This window comes from Pyxicephalus adspersus, unplaced genomic scaffold, assembly GCF_032062135.1.
Source record: "Pyxicephalus adspersus unplaced genomic scaffold, UCB_Pads_2.0 Sca608, whole genome shotgun sequence".
Classification (NCBI taxonomy): Eukaryota; Metazoa; Chordata; class Amphibia; order Anura; family Pyxicephalidae; genus Pyxicephalus; species Pyxicephalus adspersus.
The window spans coordinates 1-11,020 of NW_027317615.1; the positions used below are offsets into that span (position 1 = coordinate 1).

The window sequence follows — 11,020 nt, forward strand, 5'->3', positions numbered from 1 at the left end:
GCCTTAACATCTTGTATGAGAGGGAAAGCACAGGCTTTGTCTCTGTTGGCTCCTTGCTGGAGCTGCTGCTAGAAAGAAGGCGTGATCTGCCAGCTAATACACAACTCCCCGGAGCATTGTGCTGGTGGAGGAACAGCGCCCTCTGCCGGACTCCATGCCGCACCACCGCCTTGTGTGGAGGCGTGAGGGGGATAATGGAGGGAAACGATATGCTTTTCAGTAACGCCATGTGTGTGCTATTCATTGCTGAAACACAAGCCCTAATGGGCAAGGCTGCTGGTTTTAATGATATAATGCCATATTGTGTCCCTGTTCTTACAAATGCTATGAAATAAACATTTGTGAGCCGCCTCACAGGTGTGCGTCTAATTAATGAAACTGAGGAGAAAACGGAACAAAAGTCCCCTCCAATATTAAATATTTCTCCCCCTTTAATGGGCCCTCAGAGATGGGTTGTCGGGGTCCTGGATCGGAGATATGAATGCTTATATAAAGTTCTGTATGTCGGAGCTGTGTGTAGTAAATTGTGCACGTTTCTTGGTTCTGAATGGCCGTGACAGGAAACTTGCTCTGCTGGCTGCCATAGGGCTCAATTCGCGAAGCAAACACCCCAGAAGGGCTATCTTGTCAGAAAGATGTGGACTTCCAATGGCGTTTGGTCACATAGATGGTCGTCGTGTAACGCTTTGTGAATTCAGCCTGTTATATCAGATGTAGGACACAAATGCCTGTGGACGCTCGCCCGGGGCCCATGAATTGAGTGTAGCCTGGGGGCCCAATGTATAATTCACATCTGCTCGGTAATAAATGTGAGAGCGGTGGTAGGAGGGGTATTGTGTAACCACTGGTACCCCCCAACTGACCCGGCTTTGTTTTTGTTCTTCTCTTTTTACCTCTTCTCTGCAGGAAAATGGCCACGTGAAGGCCAATGGAGATGCATCTCCTGCAGCCGCTGAGGGAGAAAAGGAGGAAGTCCAGGCTAATGGAAGCGCCCCTGCCGAGGAGACGGCAAAGGAGGAGGCAGCAGCAGTGGCCGCCGAGCCTGCCCCTGAGAAGGAAGCTGCCGCATCTGCCGAAGGGGAAAGCGCAGAACCTGCCTCTCCGGCCGAAGGAGAGTCCTCTGCCAAAACAGAAGAAGCCGGTTCTACTTCCACACCTTCTACCAGCAATGAAACCCCCAAGAAGAAAAAGAAACGATTCTCCTTTAAAAAATCTTTCAAGCTGAGTGGCTTTTCATTCAAAAAGAACAAAAAGGAAAACAACGAAGGGGCAGAGGCCGAGGCAGCAGCTGCATCTAATGAGGGAGCTAAGGAGGATGCTCCTGCGGAAGCTCCAGAGGCAGCCAATGAAGAGGCTAAGCCAGCCCAGGAAGAGGCGCCAGCTGCCAGCAGCACAGAGGAAAAGAAAGAGGAGGCAGCTGCAGCCTCACCTGAGCCCCAGGAGGCCAAAACCGAGGAGCCAGCACCAGAAAAGCCCACAGAAGAGGCAAAGCCAGCCGAGGAGCCACAGTCTGAGGAAAAACCTGCAGAAGAGGCCCCTGCTGCTGCTGCTGCTGCTGCACCAGAAGCCCCATCCACTGAACCAGAGGCACCAAAAGCTGAAGAACCACCAGCAGCAGCTCCTACACAGGAAGCTTCATCTGAATCCAGTCCAGCAGCTGAGTCAGCAGAGTAAAGAGATGGCAATTTTGAGATAATCAAAGGACTTTTTTTCTCCCCTTGTTTGTTTGTTGGAGTGGTGCCAGGTACTGGTTTTGGAGAACTTGTCTACAACCAGGGATTGATTTAAAGATTATTTTTTGTCTGTTTTTTTTTTTTTTTTTTTTTTATTTTTTTTCTCCTCCTTACAGATCCCATCTCAAATCATTCTGTTACCACCATTCCAACAGGCCGTGTTGAGTTTACAGCAGTCACCGGCCTCGATCCTTTTTTGCATCAGTATTAATGTTTTTGCGTACTTTGCATCTTTTATTGAAAATGTATACTTTTTTTTTGTCAATTTATGGACATTCCCATAATGAAGGAGATGGGTGGGTCAATAAAGGGGATATCAAAATGAAGTGATAGGAGCCACAGTGGGTTTTAGGTGGTGCACACGTTGCCAAGAGAATGTGCCACATGGAATGGGGTCAGGTTTCTGTTTTTTGTGTTTTTTGTTTTTTTTTTTCTTTTTTAAAGAGAAAGTAATGATTATTTTGTGAGGGCAGCCTTCTACAAGGTTTACAACACTAAAGGTCTTGACTAAGATGGCAAGCAAAATAAAAAAAAAATAAAATCAATACCCAGATCATAGTTTTAGTAATTCATTTAAACCATAGGAACTTTTCACTTATCTCATGTTAGCTGTATCAGTCGGTGATTAAGTAGAAATACGAGTTGTATAGGCTTTATTGTTTATTGCTGGTTTATGACCTTAATAAAATGTAATTATGTATTACCAGCAGGGTGTTTTTAACTGTGACTATTGTATAAAAGGAATCTTGATATCCAAAAGCACATGAAGTTTGCAACTCCTTCCACCCTGCCCATTTTTGTAAAACTGCAGTCATATTGGACCTTTTAAACACAAAATTTTAAACTCAACAAAGCTGTGATAAGTGGAATGGTTACTGTTTATACTGTGGTATGTTTTTTTGATTACAGCAGGCAATGCTTTCTTTTCCAGTTGTCTTTAAGAATTAAGGAAAACTTCAGATGCAATGGTTTTTGTGTAGCATCTTGTCTTTCATGTTTTGTAAATACTGGAGAAGCTTTGACCAATTTGACTTAGAGATGGAATGTAACTTTGCTTACAAAATTGCTATTAAACTCTTGCTTAAGGTGTTCTAATTTTCTGTGAGCACACTAAAAGCGAAAAATAAATGTGAATAAAATGTACATGTTTTGTGTTTCTTTGGCATATAGTTACTACTAATCACTACTTTAAATAGTCTCATTTTTTTCTTTTTTTTTTTTATACTAATTTGCATGTTTCATCCATTTTCTTGTCTTGTCCATTAACTATAGTGGCCTTCTTAATCCATCTGCTATTGTATAGCTGTGTTTTGGCAGGATATGTATAGACAAGTGATGGGATGCAGGTAGATTTGTTTGACTGCAATCATGTGTAAAACTAGGTACTGCTTGCAGCCAGTTAGGTGGTCCCAAAGGACAGGTTTGGGAAGCACTAACCTTAACAAAAGCTACTCAATCTTTCCTTGGGGTTTCCTTTCAAAAGCTTAATCTCACATGTATAATAGGTCTTTGTATAGCCAAAGGAAGTGAGTTTTTTTTTTTTTCTTTACTAGAATGCCTTTCCTGAAGAAGACTTCAAAGTTGCTTCAGGGTATGGAAACCTACTTTACATTTCAATGCTTCTTCACATTCCAAGTGTAGCAATGAATAAAAACAAAGCATTCTGGACATTTTTCACTTTTGATTTCAGTGGCTTTCTTTCATTTTCTGTATGGCTGTGGTGAGATCTAAAACGTTATTTCCACTTATCGCATTTTGACTGCAGTAGGGATAACATGGTATCTGATAGAGTTGGGTTGTCCCTCAAGAAACTACTACATTTTTGAAGGGAGGTTCTTGTGGGGGCAACATCATGAACCAGTTTTTCTCCCCCACTCCAAGTTCTTTTCATAAAGGTCCCAACTCCTAAATGTACCATTTAAGTATTGCAGATCTTGTATTGTGTGAAAATCCTACATACAGATGTCTTGTGCAAGGTGTGAATGAAAACCTAGTTTTATTGAGATATGTGTAATTTTTTTCTTTTCTTTTCACATCTCAAATATAGTTAAGGCTGTAGTGGGCTTCCCAATAATTTGTATTTCCTCAACCTTTCAATGTGTTGATTTATTGACCTTACTTCATTGTAATAAAAATGTTATGGCCAATGTTAGTCTGACTTTACAGTTTGCTTTATGGATGACATTAGTTGGCTCCATGTAAAAGTCTTTTTGATACATTTTCAGTGTTCTTTCTGTTTTAGCATTTCAATACTGAGCTCATTATCATAATATTTGCCCAATTGTCACTATTCTGTTCTCTAATTGTGTGAACAGATCTGTAAATTAATTGGGATAGCTGCAGACATGTCCATGTTGCCTTTGAAATATCATAACCTGTAGCCCAATACACATTTTCTGATTCGTTTTAAATAAGAGAGAGTAGTGAAGATTGTAAAACCATGCAGCGACCTGGCTTTTTTTAACGTTATATGGGGTAAAGCCTAATACCTATAGTTATAATTACAAATCTGTTCTCCCTCAGTGCCATGCCATTGCAAAAAGAACAGTAAGCTCTGGTTTAAGATGGTATTAAAACCAAAGTGGATGACTTCTGTCCACCCCTATGCATGTAACAATGTTTGGGACTGGAAATTCATCACTCTCGTGCTCTCAATGCTCTTCACACCTATAAGAGTGAGGCGCCAATGGAGCAAGGAGGTGGTGAGGGAACTTTTAGTAGAGTATAACTTTCTCATGTGTGGACTATTGGGAAGAGTTATTGTGCATTGAATTGACAGGTGAACGTTTTGCTTCGGTGTTTGCATAAGCCTTTGAAGCAGACCTAGTATGACAGTAGTATGTTAGCTGCCTTTGTCGATATCTTTGTAAAAATGCTAGTTCTGATTTCCTAGCATACTTTAAGCAATTAACCTGGAACAAGTATGCAAATGAGGTAAGCTAGTATTTTCAGAAAGTTCAGGATGGTAATCTTGAACCCAAGATTGTTGGGTTTTGGTTGCTCTATGGGTTGGTCTTACCATGCTTCCTGTAATATTTGGCAAGTCACCTGGAACAAGTAGCCTCAAATTTTGGAACATCTTTTTGGTCGGAGGCACTTTAGTGGGGATAAAATTCCTAGCTTTCACACCTATTAAACAAGTTGACATTGGTGCTTACTGTGTGTGCAATTTTCAAACCTTTGTTGTGTTCTAGAGCCATAATATATCATTGCTATGTGTATTGGTGACTGTAAGATAAGTACAAATCTGGTTGTTGTGTGTGTGTGTGTGTGTGTGTGTCTTTCCCTAAACTTGGTAGTTGACTATTTAATTTGGAAAGCCTGAGGTCAAGGCAGGAAATAAAAATTGCCTATTCTGAGGTTCAAGTTAAGAGAGCCTTCTATTTAGAAATAAATATTTAGGAAAGTGTCCATGATACACTGATATCTACCTTCAGGTTACTGGCCTATTAAAGGTCTAGCCTGGTCTACTCTGCAGTCCTCAGTCCTCTTTTTCAGACACCTATGATGTAAGGCTTCCTGTTTAGAAAAGAGGTTCCTTTAGCATGGACAAGAGTTGAGTTATTTTTCAATGTTAAGTTTATGACAATGTTTCATTACCCAGTAGTGTAAATATGGTCTTTGTCTAATTGTTTATTAATTACAGGCACTACAAAACCAATGGTCTTTGGAGTGCATTGAGGGAAAAATGTAAACATGCAGCAAGCAATATTACACAGAACACAAGAATGGACGTTAGGAATTAAAGTTTGAAACCTTTCAAGAATTGCAGGTCAATGTACATATGTGTTCCTCTAGATGTTATATACATTGGGGCATGTCTGAACCCTTAAACTCCTTTTAAACCCTATTGTTAAACATTGTATGTGATTTAGAATATATAATTTATCGAGGAAACATTGTAGCTGATCCAGGAAGTAAAGCATTCTCAAAGGTGACATGGCAACAGTACAAAGAAGTTCTTGCCCCTGACACCATATTACTTTGTGACCTGTGTGAACTTTATTTTCGTTTTTCTGTGTGTGTGTGTGTGTAAGGCAATTTCTTTCTCGTAATAGAAGTTTTATGATACATGGCAAATCCTCCTTGCATATAAGGTGACCATTTATCAGACCTCCCTCAGCTATATTTTTTTAAAATAAAGAAAAAGGATACAATTTCATATATTTAATATCTTCAGGTCCTTCGTTGTAACTACTGTATGTGATGACTATGTACATCATTTTTACACAATTGTTTTTCTGAAACAAATGTTCCTAGGCTTATATTAGCCGAGAGGTCTGCCTGTGTAGCTACTGTGATTAAGAGTTTGTAAAGTCGTTCAGCAATCCCATGCTCCATGTGAGGAGTAGGTCAATATGTCTTGTCACTTTCATGAAAAATGTAACTGATTTTTGCATGAAGCAAACATCCAAGTGAATGTTACTGAGTTGCCTGTTATTGGGAAGAGCAGAAATATGTTCAGGTTCAAAGGTAAGAAATGTTCTTTTCAGTAGACTTTATTGTAAATATCCACACATTAATAAAAGGTTATCAGTCGTTTTGTCTTCTGATAGAAGGCACACAGGAGCCACAAAGCCATTTAGTATTGAATAGTTGAGCTAGGAATGTTAGAAGCTGTTGAGCCTTGACTAATCATTGAGTCAAATCAAACTGCCTGTTTTCTTCTAACATTCTGACCCTCTGACATCAATCATTTAGGTCTATAAACTGCAACACTTATGAGGATAAGATATTCAGATTTGGTTGATCTGCATACAGGTCAGTAACTGATATTAGAGCCAATGATTTAATGCAAAATTCAGGCAACAACCATGTTCATTAGATCAGCTTTATAGATATTTGTAAAGGCTGGAAAAAAACAGTAATTTAACTGAAATTGTGGAATAGTGCATCTGTACTGAAGGTTCCTTCTTGCTGTTTCCAACATTGAAAACACATACTGGATTTCTAACTACCAGGAATTGTCCATATCTAGTTATGTGTCTCTGAGATGCCCTGTCATCATTGTATAAAGCCAGCTTGGTCATCTTCCTCTGGTTTTATTTTCTTCTGTTTGAAAACTACACTGGCAGATGAGATCTTTAGCCTAGTAGAAAATCTGCTGAGCTTGGCTTATTTTGATGTTTCCCAAACACTGGCCCCAGTATGTGTTTATTAATTCTCTTTACAGATAAATGTAAAATAAATTGTGATGCTTTTAGTCAGGACACGTCCACCTATTTGAAAATATGTAAAATACAATATATTGGAACAAGGCTGTCCAATGCATGAAGGGTCACATACCATAATGTTTTGTTGCCTGTTAAAATGAGTGAGTATCACGGCACTCAAGGACTGGAGGTGGACAGCCCTTTTGTAGCATAAGGTAATTGGGTGCCTGTTTGAAAGATAAGCATTATTTACTCTTGATGCTTTTCATGCATTTTTCTCAATTTTCAAGTACAGGTAAGTTATATGGCTCCTCTAAATTTAAATGTAAAACGTTACCTCATTTTCCAAATTAAATTGATCCTAGTTTTTTCTGCTAATGTATCTTCACGAATTTAAAAACTCTCCAGCTCTTACTGGCGTTTCGTTCGTCCCTCTTTGGAAAATTCACTATACATTCTTTCGCTAGCGTGCTTTTTGTGGAAACTTTTTTTTTTTTAAAGAGAAAGTAATGATTATTTTGTGAGGGCAGCCTTCTACAAGGTTTACAACACTAAAGGTCTTGACTAAGATGGCAAGCAAAATAAAAAAAAAATAAAATCAATACCCAGATCATAGTTTTAGTAATTCATTTAAACCATAGGAACTTTTCACTTATCTCATGTTAGCTGTATCAGTCGGTGATTAAGTAGAAATACGAGTTGTATAGGCTTTATTGTTTATTGCTGGTTTATGACCTTAATAAAATGTAATTATGTATTACCAGCAGGGTGTTTTTAACTGTGACTATTGTATAAAAGGAATCTTGATATCCAAAAGCACATGAAGTTTGCAACTCCTTCCACCCTGCCCATTTTTGTAAAACTGCAGTCATATTGGACCTTTTAAACACAAAATTTTAAACTCAACAAAGCTGTGATAAGTGGAATGGTTACTGTTTATACTGTGGTATGTTTTTTTGATTACAGCAGGCAATGCTTTCTTTTCCAGTTGTCTTTAAGAATTAAGGAAAACTTCAGATGCAATGGTTTTTGTGTAGCATCTTGTCTTTCATGTTTTGTAAATACTGGAGAAGCTTTGACCAATTTGACTTAGAGATGGAATGTAACTTTGCTTACAAAATTGCTATTAAACTCTTGCTTAAGGTGTTCTAATTTTCTGTGAGCACACTAAAAGCGAAAAATAAATGTGAATAAAATGTACATGTTTTGTGTTTCTTTGGCATATAGTTACTACTAATCACTACTTTAAATAGTCTCATTTTTTTCTTTTTTTTTTTTATACTAATTTGCATGTTTCATCCATTTTCTTGTCTTGTCCATTAACTATAGTGGCCTTCTTAATCCATCTGCTATTGTATAGCTGTGTTTTGGCAGGATATGTATAGACAAGTGATGGGATGCAGGTAGATTTGTTTGACTGCAATCATGTGTAAAACTAGGTACTGCTTGCAGCCAGTTAGGTGGTCCCAAAGGACAGGTTTGGGAAGCACTAACCTTAACAAAAGCTACTCAATCTTTCCTTGGGGTTTCCTTTCAAAAGCTTAATCTCACATGTATAATAGGTCTTTGTATAGCCAAAGGAAGTGAGTTTTTTTTTTTTTCTTTACTAGAATGCCTTTCCTGAAGAAGACTTCAAAGTTGCTTCAGGGTATGGAAACCTACTTTACATTTCAATGCTTCTTCACATTCCAAGTGTAGCAATGAATAAAAACAAAGCATTCTGGACATTTTTCACTTTTGATTTCAGTGGCTTTCTTTCATTTTCTGTATGGCTGTGGTGAGATCTAAAACGTTATTTCCACTTATCGCATTTTGACTGCAGTAGGGATAACATGGTATCTGATAGAAGAGTTGGGTTGTCCCTCAAGAAACTACTACATTTTTGAAGGGAGGTTCTTGTGGGGGCAACATCATGAACCAGTTTTTCTCCCCCACTCCAAGTTCTTTTCATAAAGGTCCCAACTCCTAAATGTACCATTTAAGTATTGCAGATCTTGTATTGTGTGAAAATCCTACATACAGATGTCTTGTGCAAGGTGTGAATGAAAACCTAGTTTTATTGAGATATGTGTAATTTTTTTCTTTTCTTTTCACATCTCAAATATAGTTAAGGCTGTAGTGGGCTTCCCAATAATTTGTATTTCCTCAACCTTTCAATGTGTTGATTTATTGACCTTACTTCATTGTAATAAAAATGTTATGGCCAATGTTAGTCTGACTTTACAGTTTGCTTTATGGATGACATTAGTTGGCTCCATGTAAAAGTCTTTTTGATACATTTTTAGTGTTCTTTCTGTTTTAGCATTTCAATACTGAGCTCATTATCATAATATTTGCCCAATTGTCACTATTCTGTTCTCTAATTGTGTGAACAGATCTGTAAATTAATTGGGATAGCTGCAGACATGTCCATGTTGCCTTTGAAATATCATAACCTGTAGCCCAATAACACATTTTCTGATTAGTTTTAAATAAAAGAGAGTAGTGAAGATTGTAAAACCATGCAGCGACCTGGCTTTTTTTAACGTTATATGGGGTAAAGCCTAATACCTATAGTTATAATTACAAATCTGTTCTCCCTCAGTGCCATGCCATTGCAAAAAGAACAGTAAGCTCTGGTTTAAGATGGTATTAAAACCAAAGTGGATGACTTCTGTCCACCCCTATGCATGTAACAATGTTTGGGACTGGAAATTCATCACTCTCGTGCTCTCAATGCTCTTCACACCTATAAGAGTGAGGCGCCAATGGAGCAAGGAGGTGGTGAGGGAACTTTTAGTAGAGTATAACTTTCTCATGTGTGGACTATTGGGAAGAGTTATTGTGCATTGAATTGACAGGTGAACGTTTTGCTTCGGTGTTTGCATAAGCCTTTGAAGCAGACCTAGTATGACAGTAGTATGTTAGCTGCCTTTGTCGATATCTTTGTAAAAATGCTAGTTCTGATTTCCTAGCATACTTTAAGCAATTAACCTGGAACAAGTATGCAAATGAGGTAAGCTAGTATTTTCAGAAAGTTCAGGATGGTAATCTTGAACCCAAGATTGTTGGGTTTTGGTTGCTCTATGGGTTGGTCTTACCATGCTTCCTGTAATATTTGGCAAGTCACCTGGAACAAGTAGCCTCAAATTTTGGAACATCTTTTTGGTCGGAGGCACTTTAGTGGGGATAAAATTCCTAGCTTTCACACCTATTAAACAAGTTGACATTGGTGCTTACTGTGTGTGCAATTTTCAAACCTTTGTTGTGTTCTAGAGCCATAATATATCATTGCTATGTGTATTGGTGACTGTAAGATAAGTACAAATCTGGTTGTTGTGTGTGTGTGTGTGTGTGTGTGTCTTTCCCTAAACTTGGTAGTTGACTATTTAATTTGGAAAGCCTGAGGTCAAGGCAGGAAATAAAAATTGCCTATTCTGAGGTTCAAGTTAAGAGAGCCTTCTATTTAGAAATAAATATTTAGGAAAGTGTCCATGATACACTGATATCTACCTTCAGGTTACTGGCCTATTAAAGGTCTAGCCTGGTCTACTCTGCAGTCCTCAGTCCTCTTTTTCAGACACCTATGATGTAGGGCTTCCTGTTTAGAAAAGAGGTTCCTTTAGCATGGACAAGAGTTGAGTTATTTTTCAATGTTAAGTTTATGACAATGTTTCATTACCCAGTAGTGTAAATATGGTCTTTGTCTAATTGTTTATTAATTACAGGCACTACAAAACCAATGGTCTTTGGAGTGCATTGAGGGAAAAATGTAAACATGCAGCAAGCAATATTACACAGAACACAAGAATGGACGTTAGGAATTAAAGTTTGAAACCTTTCAAGAATTGCAGGTCAATGTACATATGTGTTCCTCTAGATGTTATATACATTGGGGCATGTCTGAACCCTTAAACTCCTTTTAAACCCTATTGTTAAACATTGTATGTGATTTAGAATATATAATTTATCGAGGAAACATTGTAGCTGATCCAGGAAGTAAAGCATTCTCAAAGGTGACATGGCAACAGTACAAAGAAGTTCTTGCCCCTGACACCATATTACTTTGTGACCTGTGTGAACTTTATTTTCGTTTTTCTGTGTGTGTGTGTGTGTAAGGCAATTTCTTTCTCGTAATAGAAGTTTTATGATACA

At 38.1% G+C, this 11,020-nt stretch overlaps 1 protein-coding gene across 1 annotated transcript; it reads left to right on the forward strand.

The window, feature by feature from the left end:
* Positions 1-903: 903 nt before the first annotated feature.
* Positions 904-2,876, forward strand: MARCKS (myristoylated alanine rich protein kinase C substrate; the record flags this gene model as incomplete). Its single annotated transcript, XM_072397960.1, is given in 1 exon segment — positions 904-2,876. A coding segment is annotated over 1 exon segment (771 nt), but the record flags the coding sequence as incomplete, so codon positions are not given.
* Between the last annotated feature and the right edge of the window lie 8,144 nt (positions 2,877-11,020).